At 56.4% G+C, this 16,323-nt stretch overlaps 3 protein-coding genes across 11 annotated transcripts; 1 reads left to right on the plus strand and 2 right to left on the minus strand.

Moving 5' to 3' along the window:
* Window positions 1–1,124: 1,124 nt before the first annotated feature.
* BTBD19 (BTB domain containing 19) lies at window positions 1,125–8,394 on the minus strand. Of its 9 annotated transcripts, XM_032302314.1 has the most exons (9): window positions 4,678–5,833; window positions 4,261–4,474; window positions 4,107–4,160; window positions 3,446–3,474; window positions 2,851–2,910; window positions 2,707–2,775; window positions 2,498–2,629; window positions 2,249–2,374; window positions 1,127–2,084 (listed from the first exon to the last, which is right to left on the minus strand). In XM_032302314.1, the coding sequence occupies exons 2-9, from the start codon at window positions 4,403–4,405 to the stop codon at window positions 1,950–1,952; spliced, it is 750 nt and encodes a 249-aa protein (XP_032158205.1). In that variant the 5' UTR covers window positions 4,406–4,474; window positions 4,678–5,833; the 3' UTR covers window positions 1,127–1,949. The 9 variants fall into 9 exon arrangements, with proteins under 9 accessions (XP_032158202.1, XP_032158200.1, XP_032158201.1 ...); XM_032302309.1 differs by having other exon boundaries at window positions 1,126–2,084; window positions 2,707–2,910; window positions 5,740–5,834; XM_032302310.1 differs by having other exon boundaries at window positions 1,126–2,084; window positions 2,707–2,910; window positions 4,800–5,833.
* On the plus strand, window positions 7,308–8,668 carry TCTEX1D4 (Tctex1 domain containing 4). Its single transcript, XM_032302315.1, has 3 exons — window positions 7,308–7,397; window positions 7,807–7,877; window positions 7,983–8,668. The coding sequence occupies exon 3, from the start codon at window positions 7,994–7,996 to the stop codon at window positions 8,651–8,653; it is 660 nt and encodes a 219-aa protein (XP_032158206.1). The 5' UTR covers window positions 7,308–7,397; window positions 7,807–7,877; window positions 7,983–7,993; the 3' UTR covers window positions 8,654–8,668.
* On the minus strand, window positions 8,667–13,676 carry PLK3 (polo like kinase 3). The gene is made up of 15 exons (XM_032302303.1): window positions 13,345–13,676; window positions 13,027–13,134; window positions 12,822–12,938; window positions 12,522–12,651; window positions 12,353–12,440; window positions 11,484–11,579; window positions 11,195–11,393; window positions 10,955–11,078; window positions 10,683–10,774; window positions 10,349–10,442; window positions 10,115–10,198; window positions 9,859–10,021; window positions 9,589–9,718; window positions 9,307–9,420; window positions 8,667–9,195 (listed from the first exon to the last, which is right to left on the minus strand). Exons 1-15 carry the CDS (start codon window positions 13,552–13,554, stop codon window positions 9,004–9,006), a joined length of 1,941 nt encoding a protein of 646 aa, XP_032158194.1. The 5' UTR covers window positions 13,555–13,676; the 3' UTR covers window positions 8,667–9,003.
* Window positions 13,677–16,323: the final 2,647 nt, after the last annotated feature.

Genomic DNA, 16,323 nt, shown 5'->3' on the forward strand with positions numbered 1-16,323 from the left:
GCCTGGGTGGCTCAGTGGGTTAAGCCGCTGCCTTCGGCTCAGGTCATGATCTCAGAGTCCTGGGATCGAGTCCCGCATCGGGCTCTCTGCTCAGCGGAGAGCCTGCTTCCCTCTCTCTCTCTCTGCCTGCCTCTCCATCTACTTGTGATTTCTCTCTGTCAAATAAATAAATAAAATCTTAATAAGTAAATAAATAAATAAATAAGGAAATAAAGTCATCACTGAGCATTTACAGAGCACTGATTATGTGACTGTGACAGGGACTGTGGAACAAGAAATGAATAAGGCACCACTCCAGGCCAGGGGATCTTTCTTCAGAAAGATTCAGATCTTCAGGAAGACAAAATGTGTAATGAATGAGAGGAAGCATGGGGAGTCTTCAGTAACTAAGAGAGTGAGTTCACAGCCAGAGGACTAAGGACTTCCCAAACCAGTGATTTAATGCAAAGATGGTAGTTGAGAGAAGAGTTACCACTAGAAATTCTGTGTCCCGAGAATGAAAGAGAGTGTATTTTGTCCTCAGAGCAATAGGGATGTTGAGTGGCTTAAAAAGGGAAGTAGGGCTGATAATCTTAAGTAAATTCTGACTGCAGTGTGGGAAATGGTTGGCGGAGAAAGGAGCCTGGCAGGCACAGAGGCAGTGGAGCTGGAACGAGGCAGGAAGACTTTCAGAGCTTGTTGCATTCATTCTGACATAGATAGGACGGGTGAACTAAAGAGAACTGAACCAACTGGAAAGATCTAGCAGAGGAAAAACAACTTTCCTTTTACTCTCTGAGCTCTTGGCTGAGACTCTTGTAATAAGAGACAGATTAACAATAGAAAAATATGTTTATTAACATGTATACCTCATATGTACATGGAAGATACCCAGGGAAAAATGAGTTACTCCCTGAGGCGGCCTAAAAACCTGCTGAAAAACCATCTTAAGCTAAGGAGGAAAGAAAAGTGTGTAGGGAGGACAGTTCTGGGGAAGCCACCTGGAAAAGCACAGTAAACAAGATAAGGTTTGTTGGGGTGCCTGGGTGGCTGAGTGGGTTAAGCCTTTGGCTCAGGTCATGATCTCAGGGTCCTCAGCGGGGAGCCTGCTTCCCCCCCATCTCTCTGCCTGCCTCTCTGCCTACTTGTGATCTCTGTCAAATAAATAAATAAAATCTTAAAAAAAAAAAAAAAAGATACGGTTTGTTCAGCTGATTCTAGTGGGTGCCTTATCTACCAAAATCTTCCTGTGAGTTCACCATCCTTCTTTTTCTGGTACAGAGAATGAGACACCCTTACAAATGGAGATTTCCTTTTTAAATATAAATTTCTCTTACAAAAGGGCAATGTGTACTGTTTCCGGAGCTTCAGCTGTTTCTCAAAATAGTTTAAAATAATCCTTACACCAAAGAGGCATATTTTGGATTAGCACATTCTGCTACCATTCAGTCTCTGAGAAGGTGGAAACCACGGGAGGCAGATGTGAGGAGGAATAAGGCAAGGCAGGTTTCTGGTTTAGACACTGACATAGATGAGAAACACGACGCGGGCAGAACTTGGGAAAGATGAGAAGGCGGCTCAGTTTCAAACTGAGTCTGAAGTGTCTGTCGGGCGTTCGGGGAGAGATCGCCAAGAGCTAGGTCTGGAATAAAGAGGGAGCAGAGCTGAAAACATGTGGGCGATATAAAAGTAAGGCGCCAGGCCCACGTGGCCAGAGGCGCTGAAGAGACAGGGAAAGAGCGCAAAGGAAATCGCTTTGGGGCCACGCCACGCCACGCCCCAGCCCCGCCCCTCCCCTCCTTTCCCTCCCCCTTAATCCCACCCACAGGGCGCGGCGCGGGATGGATCGCGGTTCCTCCAGCTTCCGGCTTGCAGGGCATGCTGGGGGCGGAAGCCCCTTCTGAGAGCCAGGCATATCGGGAGCTGTAGTTTGGGACAGGCCCAGAAGTCCTCGCAAATCGCGGCCTTGTTCACTTAAAGGGCAGATCCAGAAAGCAATGATGCTCCCGTGGCAGGGTTCCCCTCCGGCGGCGGCACGGGGTGCCCCGGGCCGCATCCCCTCTCCTCAGAGCGTGACACTTCCAGGCCTCCACGATCTGCTCCACCTGCAGGGAAGGCCGGTCACTGCGGAGTCCGGCAGTACCCTTTCGCCCCGTAGACCCTGGGCGGCTGCAACCCCCCCCAACCCCCGCTCTTCTCTTCCCACTCCCCGCCCCCCCCTTCCCCCCGGCTGCTGAGTGGATCTGCGTTTGGTTCCCAGCGTCCGCACCGGGATGAGCGGCTCCCGCTGGTTCTGCTCTTCCAGGGCGCTCAGCTCCGCCGGGGCCAATAAGGCCAGTCTCAGCTCTCGCACCACCGGGGCCGCCACCTCGGCCACAGGCCGCTCCAGCACGGCCTGCGAACGCCAGCTCTAAGCCCGGACAGGCGGGGGCCCCGCGCCGCCACCCGCCTTCCAGGTTCCTGCGCCCCAAGCTTGCTTCCGCATCCCCACCGCGGGGTCCCGGTAGGCCCGGCTCACCGCGCCCACGCGCGCCCAGCTCCGGGCAGCCAGGACGAGCTCAGCTTCGTCTACACAGAGCTTGTCGCTGCGCAGCAGGGGCAGCAACGCGGGCGCCGACAGCTCCAAGAAGCCGCGGGTCCGGAGCGCCTCCTGTGGGTCCACGAATGGGTCAGGGAGGAACAGAATGACGTGTGAGGGTTTGGGAGTATGCAGATGGGGAGAGGTACCTGGGTGTGGGTCTCTATGAAGGCTATGCAGCGCTCCTGCAGCGGTCCCAACCCAAAGGTTACGGCAACCTGGGAACAGAATGAAGGGTGTAGTGCAGCCTTCCACGCTGACGCCCACCTACAAGCCGGTCCAGCAACACCCACCTGCAAGGCCTCACAAACCAGCTCCACATCCAGCACCTTCACCACAAACTCCAGGCACAGCTGGGAATAGAAATGAAAGTGGATTGTGCCAAGGTGTCTCTGCTCCAAGACTGGAGCCCCACCCCAGAAGCAGTGAGCCACCCAGACAACTAAGCAGCCTCAAGCCCATCCTGACCTCCCAGACTAGGGGAGCAAGGAATCACCTTGCTGAGACTTGGCAAACCTGAAGGATCTGGAGACTAGCTGTCTACCTTGTGTCCTGCAGTCTACCTTCTAGCTCATTCCACAATAATCGGACTAGATGAAAGCCATGTGAAAATCCACTCTCCTTTTTTCTGAGGACACTTACTGTCTTCCACTTGTACCCCTCCTGACTCAGACTCTTTTGTTTTAACCAGAAATTTGAATTTTGTCCATGACCTGTCCCTTTCACCCTCGCCTCCAGAAAAGTGCTGGGTCATGCCAGTTCCACTTCTCTCAAAGTCATGAACCTCTCTCCTGGGCTTCCACAGCTACTTATCCCTGCTGGACTGGGGAGCCCTTCCTATCTCTCCCAATCACTTCTCCCCTTAGCTCCAAATCTTCACTCCCTTACCCGAAACCTCCAATGAATCTCCATGTCCTCTGGGTAAAAAAAAAAAAAAAAAGAAGTCCAAATTCTTGAAGGTCCTGCAGTGATCTAGTTCATGGTACCCTTTCCAATCTCATCTGTCTCTCTCCTCCTCTCCCACTCTTGGTCCAGCCGCACTAAATGGCTCACTAGCTCCATTTGTGCCTTGGTGACAAGAATGCCACCTTTCCACTTCACCTCTGAGCAAACTCTATCTGTTCTACCTGATCTAACACAAATGTTTCATCCCCCAAGAAGTCTTCCCTTCTTTTCTCCCTGATGGCAAGACCAGAGATACCCTCTGTAGAGTCTCGACACCATATACCCTCATCTATCACCCTTCTTATACCCCGGGGTTAAGGGTTTTCATGTCTCTCTCTCTCTCTGAAGAACAAGGATCAAGGCTGACTTATCCTGGCATCTATGGCATCAGCCATAAACACCCCATAAGTCCCCACAGCACACACACAACACACACGTATCCTTTTGCACACAGGCACACATAAATGCCTGTTTACACAGAGAGCCGTCCATACTCTGTGTCAGTACACATGCCTCTCCAGGCCAGAGTGTGCGTGAGGCAAGGTGTGAACGGAGCCCATAAAAGAAAAGAGAAATGAGACAGGGGCCCGTCATATAAACCCACCTCTCGTAGTTCCTCCAGCCCATATTCCACAGCCGCTGTCAGCACCTCCAGCACCTGCAGAGTGGGTGGTTGGAGGAGTGGAAGAGAGTTTCTCCTGCCCCTCCCCCGCGGCACCCCCCTCCCTCTCACCCAGACCTCCGCCCAGTGGGCTCACAGAGTGGCGGTGCAGCCTGACACTGTTGGCATACAGGAACTCCAGCACTGCCAGGAAGGCATCCGCCGGCACGGAGCTTAGTACCACGGGGCTGGGCATCCCAGGGCCCAGCTTTGGGCCCAGAAGTCGTTGGAAGAAGTTGCATCTACAGGCCAGCAAGCACCGGTGGGCGAACACCTCCTGCCGTTCTTGACCGACCACAAAGCATACATCACTGTGGGAAAGGGGAGGAGAGAACCGGGGAAAAAGAGGCCTGAGTCTTGGGTGCAACTCTAGGGCTTTGCCTTTGCCCACTCTGGGCCTTCACTTCCTTTTTTGTCCTATAAGGGACAGGTCTTAGTCCTTCCAGCCAAAGGTCTGGGATACATATTCCTGGATTCTAGTCCCAGTTCCACCCTCAGGCAGGTGACTTTATACCTCGGAATCTCAGGTTTCTCATCCGTGAAATGGGATAGTAATCCCAGACCCTCAGGTCTTGGAGAAGGTGGCGGTGCCTGATCACTGAGGAGGCACCAAGGCTGATGCAAGATTGATCCTACCTGCCCCTCTCCTCCCCAGCCTGAGTCTTGAGGTAAAGGAAACTCTTCTTGGCTCCTGCTCCACAGACTGCAAACTCAGCTTTTTTCAGCCTCCTCTAGGCAGGAGGGGGTTGGGAACGGGGCTGCAGCGCGCACTGGCTGCTGACAGATATGGCAGCGATACACTATCATGAGACCAGACCACATTTTCCATCTTCACAATCACTTCCGGCCCCAGCCTCTGGGCCTCCCAACAGCATGGGGGTAGGAGGCAGGAAATGAAGCTTGAGCTTCTGGAGCCTCCTAGTCCCAGGTCCAAGGCCAGGGGTTCCCACTACTCAGATCAGACTGCAATCCCCAAAGTAGTGGGGTTATGGGAGTCACCAACCCTTAAGGAGGAGCCCAGCTCTCAGGCAGTGGGGACAGAAAGCTACATTCTAGCCCTGCCCCCATATTTTATCCCTGGTTTCAGACACCACAAGCATCCTGGGCAGTGAGCCGTAGGCAGCACCCTTGAACTACTTCCTGTCTGAGACTCTGGCTCACTCAGTCCCTTAAGTTTTGTTTCCCTTGTGAATCCCCAGTTCCCAGAACAGGGTCATCTGCACCTCTGCCTCCCAGGGAGGACCTCAAGTTACATCCCATCTCTCAGGATCCAGGGGGCAAAGGGCTTTTCTCTGCCAGGAGCTCAAGAGCCAAAAAAGGAAGGCCTTTGCCTGAAGTCACACAGCTGCTCTGGGCTCCAGCTCCCACTGTCCGCCCCCCACCCCCACCTCTGGCTCTCAGGACATCATGGACTCTGAGTGACCTGTAGTCGTTCTCCACAGTTGACTTCCCCAGACTGAGTTCACCAGGGAGGAGGGTCGTCTTCCCCACCTCTTTATACCCAAGGCTTCCTCAGTGTCATGGGGCCCAGCAAAGCCAGTTAGGGAAAACCCATAGATAGGGCCCACCCCCTCACCTGTATTGGGGATTGTTGAGAAGGCTTCGGAGTGCTGTGGAGAAGGGCGCAGCCTCCCCGTGCACAACCAGTCCTGGGGTCTCCATGGGGGTGGGGGGCAGGGGGGGTAAGTGGGTAGAATAGGAGGCCTGTTGTCTCTTGGTCTGTGGGAGGTGGTAGGTGGGAAGGAGCAGGAGGCCTGGCCAGGCCTGGAAGCTGGTGTGGAGACTAGAAAGGGAGGGGCAGGAGCTTGGGAAGCCTGTTTGCTGAGAAGCTAAAGTTTAGGGATGGGGCAGGAGAGGCCCAGGTTCCTTAAGAAGGCATCAGAGGCCAGTGGAAGAGGCTGGAGGCTGGGCTAGGGGATGGGGACTCAGAGAGGGGAACAAGAGAGGCTGAGGTGGAGCAGACTGGACTGGGGAGAGGCTGGCAGCGGATGAGGCCCCAGCTGGGAGCCTGCCCAGGCAGCAGTGGGTGGGAAGCCTGTGGGTTTCCACGGAAACTGGAGCCTGGCTTGAGAGGCCCCGCCCATCTCCCACAGGGCCAGGGAAAAATTTTAGCCCTCAGAAGGGGGCCAGAAGCTGAGTGGAGGGTCTCAGCACCCAGGCCCCAGCCTGTCTTGGGTTCAGAGTTCAAACTCCCTGTCCCTCCTACCCCTGCCCCCCACAGGCACACAGGGTCAGGATTTGGTTAGTCAGGCCTGGGGAACCCCCCTGAACAGGGAAATTCCTCACCCCCATGGAGTTTTTAGGGCCCAGACTGGCTTGTCTGAGAGGAGACAGTCCTATCCCTTCCAGAGGGAGGTCAGGTGAGGTGGTGTCAGCTCTGACAGAGGCGTCATGGCCTCAGGCATCCCTAAAATGCAACCCCAGTGAGGGGGGTGGCTCTCTGGGCACCCAAGAGGTGTGGCCAGCCAGGGACAAGCCCCAGGGCACTTGGGTCAGCAGGGGTCAGGAGGCTGGGCGCTGGTTCCTGGCCAAGTCCAGTCACCACTGTTGCACCACTATTGCGTCAGGTCAGCTCCCACCAGCGGGGCTGATGGCCTCCCCTCCCCCTGCACACAGCCCTGAGCTGAGTAAGTCATCCAAGCCCCACCCCAGCTCTGCACAGGGAGCGGAAATATTTGTCCTTGTTGAGGCTGACGGGGAGACGAAAGAGCCATGACGTTCTCCTTCCTGTGGGCCCAGATCCTGGTTCCTCAGCAGCCACCCGTGCAGGCTCAAGATCTCCCCGCATCCCAGGCTTCTGCAACTTGCTCACAACTGAAGAGCCAGCCTTCACGAGGGGAGAACTGGACAGCGGCTCAAGAGCCCTGGAGCCCGTCTCTACATCTGTCCCCTCAGTCGTCCTTGTGGTAGTAGTATGCCCTGGGGTCTAGACCCTCATTATCCCCTCTCCCCTGATGACTCAGGGACCCCACACTCAGCACCTGCTCACAGTAATAACACTTCCAGGTTAAGCCAGAGCCAGGACTGGTAGGTGGAAACCAGACAGGAGTGCCTGTAACCCAGGGCAACTCCACAACACAAGGGGCCATTACCTTCCTGCTTGCCAGTCAGGCCAGCCGGGAGGGCAAGCCTGTGGAGCTGGGAGAGAGTTTGGAAGCCAAAAGCTGCAGGTGACTCAGGTGCCTGCGGGAGTTTCGGGAGAAGGAGGCATTCATCCCAGAACTGAATCTAGAGGTAGGACCAGAGGCCAAATTCAGAGGGTGGAAGGAGCTTCCTGAGTCACCTGCCCCCAGTCGCAGCCAATTATAGGGGCGATCTTTGTGCCAGGCACCCTAGAAGCAGGTAAGGGTAGAAGGCGTCTGGATTCAGTACCCACAGGGCTAGAATGATCTGTGGAGCTGAAGGAGTTGGGTCTGTGTCTCCGTCTGGTCGGGGGTTTGAAGCACCACAGTCTAGGCTGAGGCAAACCAAGGGCAGACTCCCCCTTCTGCTGGCAAAGTCAGGTGGGAGACTAGTCAGGCGGAAGAGAGACTAGGAGGTGCTCACTTAGCTAACCTCCACAGCGCCCAGGGGCAAGTGAAGCTTGGGGACAGGGGCCATCCTAAGGTGATAGTCTGAGCAGCACCACTTATGTCCTTAACAGCCCTTAACCCTCTAAGAACCTAGGAATCCACGCAGCCCGGACTATTTCATTCAACTGTCCCCGGAACACAGGTAAGAAGGGGTTAGGGAGTAAAAACCCTTATCACAGAGTGAAAGACTGGATGGGGTACAAAGATGGCCAGTTTCTGGCATCCTGTCCCAGTTCGGGTCTTCCAGTCGGCAGGTCCATGGCTGGCAGGCCTGTGCCCCCCGGACGCCAGGAGGAGGAAACTACCAAAGACCCTGGGCTGAAACTATCACCGGTGAGGCCTCCAGGCCACCTGCCCAGTATTGATGAGGCCCGACTAGCAAGTCTGGGCCCGTCCTCCCGCCGTGGCTCTGTGCTGGGCCCAGCCTCCTCCTTCTCACGTCGCAACTCGCTGGCAGGACCCCTAGCAGGTCCTGGGGGTCGGCGACCATCTCTGGGCCCAGTGCCTCCTCTGGGTTCAAGGGTTAGCTTCTCGGGGTTGCCCCTGGCCCCCCTCCGTCGGCTGGCGCCCTCCTACCGCATGGAGCCCGCGCCCGGGGAGCGCTGGGAGGCCAGCCGCATGCAGCACTCGATGGAAGCTACGCTGGCCGCCCGGCTGGGCAACGCGCACTACGCGGATGCCGAGGCGGGGCCTCTGGCTCGTGAGCTGTGCGAGCTGGTGCGTGTGCGCCTGCGTGAACTCTGTCCCCCGCGCTACAAGCTCGTGTGCAATGTGGTGCTAGGGCCCCGCGCTGGCCAGGGTGTGCACGTCGTCAGCCGTGCGCTCTGGGACACCGAGCACGACGGGCTGGCCTCCGCTGCCTTCACCAATGCCTCCCTCTTCGCCGTGGCTGTAGTGCACGGGCTCTACTGTGAGTGAGGAGGCCTCCCAGTTCTGCAAAAACGATTTATTCTCCCAGGAGGAGGCCCTCCCTGGAGCTCGATCCCAATAAATAAATGTCTGTTAATAAATAAAAGTGGTCCATAAATAACGCCCCCGAGCTGGGGACTAAGGCTCAGGCTTTTCTTGGAGAAGGGGTAGGAGGCTGCTGGGACAGGCAGACTCCAACCCCAGTAAAGCTGGTCCCTGATTCCCTGGGGGATTCGGCCCAGAGCCCCCAGTGAGGCACCAAAGGGACAGGTAGGCCCGCAAAGGCCAGGGCCAGAGCCTTACAGGCACAGGCCTCAGACCTGACACTTTGGGTCATGGCCTGCCCTGAGGGTTAGGGCCTAGGCTGGGCAGCGGTCCCGGAGCAGCTGCAGAGCATAGCGGAGCCGCTGCCGCAGGTCTGGGGAGCAGCCCAGCTGCCGGAGGTGGGAAGCGAGGTAAGTACAAGCACTGCGATTACGCGCCACAAAAGTCACAAGCAGGGGCTCCCAGCCACTGAGGATCAGCTTGGTGTGGTCTCCATAGAAGTTTACCTGTGCGCAGAAGGGTCACCCTGATCAGAGCCTAGGCCCCAGGTCCAGTTTCCTCCCCACTGCACCAGGGGTCTCCCTGACCTTCCCCCCAGCTCTGGGAGGGGTTCTCACCTGGACAGTGCCGTCACTGAACAGCATAAGGAGGGCCTGATCCGTCTTGACCCACTGCAGCAGGAGTGGGGGCGCCGGCACCTCCAGCTCTTCCACACTGGGCAGATCTCCACCCTGGAAGCAGGAGCAGGTCACTTGCCTGACAGGAGTCATGCTGCGCCCCCTTGATGTCTCCCACAGAGGTTTAGCCTCCAGCTCTGAGCCCTCCACCCCTCCCGCCGAGGGGACCAGGAAGGGGTTAGGATGCGTTACTCATCAATGTGCACTACTCCAATCACACACCTTCATGAGACGTTGTTCCATGTAGGAGGCAAAATACCGGAGAACACCCAGCTGAGGCTGCAGGGCCCGAGGCACAGCACCCACAGAGAAGGAGAAGTGCTTTGTGCTGGTGGGGTTGTAGTGCACGGTCCTGGAGGAGAGGAGACACGAGGTCAGAGGGAGCCCGTCGCCAATGCCCGTCCCCCGGAGACCCCAGGACACCCCAGTGCAGGAGCACACACCTGCTGGGCACAGTGGCCCAGATACCAGGCAAACCAGAAGAGCACTTACTTTCTGTTGGCTGAGAGGGCCATGTGTGTGCCATTGTTGAAAAGCACAGCCACACGGCGGCTGGACAGCTGATACCCAAAGCCAAATTTATTGGAGTAGTCCACCCACTTGCTGACCCATACCAGAGGCTCTGGCTGTGCAAGCGGAGCTGGGTTCTGTTCCGCTGTCATGGAAGAGGAAGGAGTGAGGACCTGTTTCCCACCTTTAGGCCAAAGAACTCCCGACACCATCCACCCCTACTGGACTCCACCCTTACCCGGCGGCATGAAGGCCAAGCAGTTTCTCAGAGCACAGAGGGCTGACTCCACGACTGTGGCCACAGTCAGACCTTCTTCAAACCCTGAAGGGAACAGGGAACCTGGAATGAGGCATCAGTTCACCAGGACACAGGCCATGTTTCTCTGACACTCTGACACTCTTTTCCTGAGTTTAGCCCCTGGGTTTAGCCCCACCAACCTCTATAGCCCCTCTCTTCCTCCCAGCTTCTCACCATCTCCACTGCTCGCCAGGGTCCCACGGGGTGAGCTGTCTTCAGGTGCTGTCTCTACCAAGCTGAGGGGGGCAGGGCCGGAAGCTGCTGGAGCCTGGAGAGTTGGAGAGGGGAAAGGAGTAAGATAGGCCTCAAGGTCCGAATCCTCGAGAGTCCATGGCCTAGCCTTGCCCTGGCAGCCGGGGCACCCCAGGTCAGCCCCGCTTGGCTAATGAGACGCAGCCAATTAGGACAGCACGAGGTTAAATGCTTCACTAGCTTCTTTTATCCCAGGCTTCCTGCAGCTGCTAGGGTGAGAGTGAGTCAGGGCACACTACCCATGTGAGCACCTCACCTCTGGCCTGGCACCTTGATGGCCAATGGACGTCCGCATGAGGCCGTTCACCAAACAGGAGACCTCGTCCCGCTCCTCAGGATGGTTTTTACCTGGGTGGGGGAAGATAGAACCTTCATATCCTGCCCATCCCCAGGGCTCCTGCGGGGATACAGATGGGCACATGCTCTCCCCAGCGGTTCAAAGGCATTCACATTCATGCCCCCACAATGAATGTGCCAAGCCCGCCCCGCCAAGCTATATCCTCCACACCACTGACATTCCAGACTTACTCTTCTTCTTCCTGCCAAAGAGGCTCTTGGTAACTTTGACAAATAGGATCCTAGCTGGGTTAAGGGGTGTCAGGTCTGGGACTGTCACACAGCTGCTGACAGGGAGCCGGTCGGGGGTGTAGCCCTGAGAAGGGAAGTCATGTGAGCAAAGAAGAGAAGCCCCAGGAGTTTGGTCATCTACCCCCACTGAATCCCCTTGGAATATGCAGACTTGACTTAGATGTCTAGGGAGCCACAGACCTTGGTAAAGAAGTCATGGCGCAGGATCTGATCGATTGAGGGGCGGTCTTGGGGCGAGGCTCGAAGGATGGCAGACAGAAGCTGCCGGGCAGGCAGTGAGAGGCTGGCGGGCAGTGTGTAGTGAACCTGTTTGATGCAGCGATACGTCTCCTTCAAGTCAACTGTCTCAAAGGGGGGAGTCCCACACAGCAGTGTGTACCTGAAGGGCAGAGGCAAGGCGGTCAGGAGTGCAGCGGAAGGGACACCTCACCTGGGCCCCCACCAGGGTACAGATGACCCTGGGACTCACATGACACAGCCCAGGGACCACACGTCTGCCTCAGGGCCATGGCCCTGTCTCTGCAGCACTTCCGGAGCCACATAGTTGGGGGTGCCACAGATGGTTCTGGAAAGGGATAGGGAGGAAGAGAGAAGAAGGTTCAGACCTGGCCTGGCTAGCCCCCCCCTTCCCTGCCCCCACTTTGAGTCCAGACAAAGCAGCTGCCTGTCACCAAAGGCAAGAGAACTCCTGCTTGTCCTGGGACAATGGATGCTGGGGATGGCAGCTGAGTCCCCGCCCACCCGCCTGGCCCAGCTGCTCAGCTGCTCTGCAGGACAGGGGAGGCCTTGACCCCCACCCCCTCCCCCTCCTCCGAGGTTACCATCCTAACCTCAGTCCCCCCTCCCGTCTGGCAGACACCCACACAGGCTGTCACCTCCTCTGGTCTGTGCACACACAAACCAACACCAGCTGTCATATTCCCCAAAACATTCATCAGCCACACATGCTGTCTGTTGTCACTCACACCCAGTCACCATGGCCACAGCAGGTTCTTCTTACACAGGATATCATGTCCTTCCATTCCCACACTCAGTCTGTCTCACACACACATCGCTTATGTCACCTTCCCCCACCCATACAGAGGATCCGGTCAAACATCTCCGAGAATCCTTATACCCCTCATCTGTCTCAGGGACTCAAACAGCCTTCCCACCAGTCCCAATAACTCCAGCTGCCACCTCCACATTCCCCCGCAACACACACAAACAACCCATCATCCTTTTCCCATCTATCACACACACACATCAGGCAGTCATCATGCCTCCCACATACATACTCACTGTCACACACGTCATCTGTGTCACAGACTGTGGCCACCCCTCTCCTCAGACACTCACTTCTTCCTATGTTCCGGGGGTTCCAACCGGGTTGCCAGCCCAAAGTCCCCCATCTTCAGTTCCATGTTCTCGGTGATAAAAAAATTCCCTGAATGGGGTATGAAAGGTGTGTCAGAGTCCTTTCTCTCCGCCTCCCCAACCCCCAATCCTGCCGGCATGGGAGGCTCACCCAGCTTGAGGTCTCGATGCAGGATACCCCGCTGGTGCAAGTACTTGAGTCCGGAAAGGATCTGGCGCAGGTAATAGCGCACCTCTGGTTCCAAGAGAGTGTGCCGGGCCTTCCAGATGTGGGCCAGGGACTGCAGAGAGCCACCTGAGCGTTAGCCCCTGATCCGCCCTCTCTGACCCTCCCTCCGTTCGCGCTCACTGAAGAGGAGAAAGGGCTCCAGCTTTGGGTCTTAAGCCGCCGCCGCCCCCCCCCCGCCCCCGCCCCCGCCCTTTCCCTCTCCCACTCTCAGTCATCGCTCACCTTTCGGCTGCAGAGCTCCAGGAAAATGTATATGTTGTCCGCATCCTCAAAGTGGTGCGAGAAACGCACGATGTGGCGGTGCTGCAGGCCGCGGTGCAGCTCAATCTCGTTTAGGATCTGCAAAGCGGGCGCGGGGTGGTCATCCTTCAAGGGCTCCCTCACCACTGTCCCCACCCCACCCCTGGTCCGCTGGGCCCGGGCCCACCTTCTCGCGCTGATGCGGCTTGGTGATGCGGCTCTGCGAGATGACTTTGACCGCGTAGGCGTTGCCCGTCTCTGTGTCAGTGGCCTCATAGCAGCGGGCAAAACCCCCCTATGGTGAGGGGGCATCAGGCAGAGAGCTCCAGGACAGCCAAGTCCAGACCGCAGACGTCCCCGCGCCTAGGACGAGCGTCCCCGCGCCGAGGGCAAGCGTCCCTGCGTCCCCGCGCGGAGGGCAAGCGCCCCCGCCCCACCCGGCGCGGTCAAGGAGGTCAGCGGGACCCCCCACTCCCCTCGCTAGCACACCACCCCACCAGTTCACCTTGCCCAACAGGCGGCCTTTGAAGTAGGTGCGACCGCTGCTCGGGTCTGTGATAAGGCGCCCTGGATCCGTCGCGGGTGGCCCAGCCACCATCTCCACTTCAGGTCCCGGCATTGCACTTCCAGGCGGCCCGGGCCCGGCAGGGGGCGCGGGCGGAGCGGCTGCACGCGGGAAGGGGCGCGGGGATAGGAGGCCGGCGGCTGGCTCCATGCAGGCGGTGCGTCGCAGCGCGGGCCCGGCTTGTTTCGGTTCCGCCCGGCCCGGGCCGCGCGTGGCGCTGCCGGGATTTGCTACGCTGCGCTAGCGCCCGAGGGAGCTCGGCGTTTTTATCAATGAACGCCTGTCTCCTCCCCGGCGGCTCGTCACTAAGAGCCCGCCCCCTTCCAGGAGGCGAGTCACCTAGAAGCCACGCCCCTCCCCAAGCCCTGCGACACCGATAAGCTCCTCCTCCCACCCAACGCAAGTCCAGGCCCAGCCTCCTCCCCACGCCTTAACGACGCAACCGTGCTGGTAGTCACCATGCGGCTGAGACCAGAATGTCGGGGTCAGCCGTTTCTCCGTGCCCCTCTCCCTACGTCCTGGTGAACGAGAGTCCATTCATGGAGGGGGGGGGTCTCTTTCTTTCCCCATCTTTCGGGTCTTTTTCTGAAGTCTGAGTGGGGCTGGGTATCTGGGGAGTCTCCCCCGGCAACTAGATAGACCCGCGAGCCTGGCGGGAAGGGAGAGGCAGGGGCGTCTCCCGCACACCCTTTTAAGTGCGCTAGACCTTCCGCTGTCCCACGGCCTAGGCCAGAGCCGCCGGGCCCGGGCCGGTACTACCCCCTTTAGGGTTTAGGAAGAATTGCACCCTCCTGAGCCTGGCTTGGGACTGGCCGGAGCGGGTGGAGGAGGGGGAGGCTGCCACGCTGAATTTTTGGGGTCAAACACCCCAGCTTTCAAGATTTTTGCCCTGTGCCTCGTCGCATCCTCTGTTTCCCTCCTCCACAACCTTGAGAGTTAGATCTCGGGTTCTGGCGGGGTCCCTTATTCCCTTTCCTTGAAAACACCTAGTGCCTTGATTCGGCGGTCAGAAGGCCAGAAAGTGAAGAATGGGAATTAGGATTTTCTCAAATCTAGTGATGGACAGTTGGGCAGGTGGTCCTGGGGCCATGTGGACCGCTAGACTCCTAGTTCGAGCCCACCCTTCCCAGGGCCAGAAACAGAGAGAGAGGTGGGGTCTTAAGCCCTCCGGGGTGTTTGTCCCAGTTATCACAGGCCTCCCCCTGGCTTTGTCCTTCTCATCTCTCTGTCCTCACTCTGTCCCACTCAATCAATTATTAAGCCATTCAGGCCTCAAAGACCTATTAAGAGTACCCGCCAAGTGCCAAGCACTGGCTGAACAAGGCCGCTCAAGGTTGCAGCCCTCATTTAGTCCACACTCTGCTCTTTGGAAACAGACAAGAGGCAAGTTTAAGAACAAAGTCATTGCAGGCTTAGGCGCCTGGGTGGCTCAGTGGATTAAGCCTCTGCCTTTCAGGTCATGATCTCAGGGACCTGCCTGGGATTCTCTGCTCAGCGGGGAGCCTGCTTCCCTGTGTGTGTGTGTGTGTGTGTGTGTGTGTGTGTGTGTGTTGTCTGCCTCTCCGCCTACTTGTGATCTGTTTGTGATCTCTCTCTCTGTCAAAGAAATAAATAAAATCTTAAAAAAAAAAAAAAAGTCTTTGCGGGTTTTGAAAAATGCTATGAAGGAAGTCAACAGAAGACTAACCAAAGAGCTTGCTTTAGAAAGAGTAGCCAGGTGAGTCAACAGATACTGAGTAGAACCTAATTCCTGTCAGTTGTATCCCCCAAAAGCTAAAAATCTCTGCACAGTACCCACTTCCCTCCATCTTCCCCTCCCAGCTTAATCTGAGTTGTAGTCCCTCCCGTTGGGATTACTGAGATTACGGATCATTGCCCCAGCAACTTGCTGCTCTCCCTGCCTTTCCTGTCGTCTCTGTTGTAACCTCCTTCCATTCCATATTTCCCACCCACCCAACCCCTCATCAAGCCCTCTAACCTTGCCCTTCAGGGCCACTGATGGGAGAAACCTGAAATGGGGATAATGACTAATAGCTCAGATGGGGGAGGGAGACTGGGAGGTGAGGAGGGGGTGGCCTTAAGCGCCTTAGTCAGGAGTTTGGTCTTTATCCTACCAGTCAACAGTTTTCCAGTGGGGAGATGGTAGTGGTGGGACCAGAAAGGACAGATCTACAGAGAAAATGAGGCTGAAGCATGTGTAGTTTGAAAAGTCATATTCAAGGTTGCAATTTTACATTTGGAAAATAAAGCAAAATGTCTTTGTATTAGTTCAGCAGGGCTGCCATAACAAAATACTGTGCACTACATGGCTTAGACAACAGAAATGTATTTTCTCATAGTTCTGAAGGCTGGAAGTCCAAGCTCAAGGTATTGACAAGGTTGATTCTGTTAAAAAGAAAACCGTAGGCCTCAAATGGCGTGACTTGGGTGGGCGAGGCCATGTCACCCAGCCAGGGCTTAATACCTGATGTAATTGCAGTTTCCACCTCCCCCAGAAAATATAAATCTCAACCTGTCAGGAATTTTCTGGTAGGTGCTAGTAAGTCTTTCACAGGACACTTTCGCCCCCGGAAGAAAGAGGAGTTGATCAGCATGATAAGACCCCCTATTCTTCTTCCTAAGGGAAAATGACCTCGCCTGAAACAATCCTTTCTTTTACTTTGCTTCTAACTTTCCTGCCCCAAGTTCCTTCCTATAAAAAAAAAAAAACTTTCCATTTTGTACTCAGATTTTGTTTATTTATTTGACAGAGATCACAAGTAGGCAGAGAGCGAGAAAAGGAAGCAGGTTCCCCGCTGAGCAGAGAGCCCAATGCGGGACTCGATCCCAGGACCCCGAGATCATGACCCGAGCCGAAGGCAGAGGCTTAACCCACTGAGCCACCCAGGCACCCCAAGATTTTATTTATTTTAGGGACAT

The sequence above is a fragment of the Mustela erminea genome, chromosome 10 (assembly GCF_009829155.1).
Source record: "Mustela erminea isolate mMusErm1 chromosome 10, mMusErm1.Pri, whole genome shotgun sequence".
NCBI classification, from domain to species: Eukaryota; Metazoa; Chordata; class Mammalia; order Carnivora; family Mustelidae; genus Mustela; species Mustela erminea.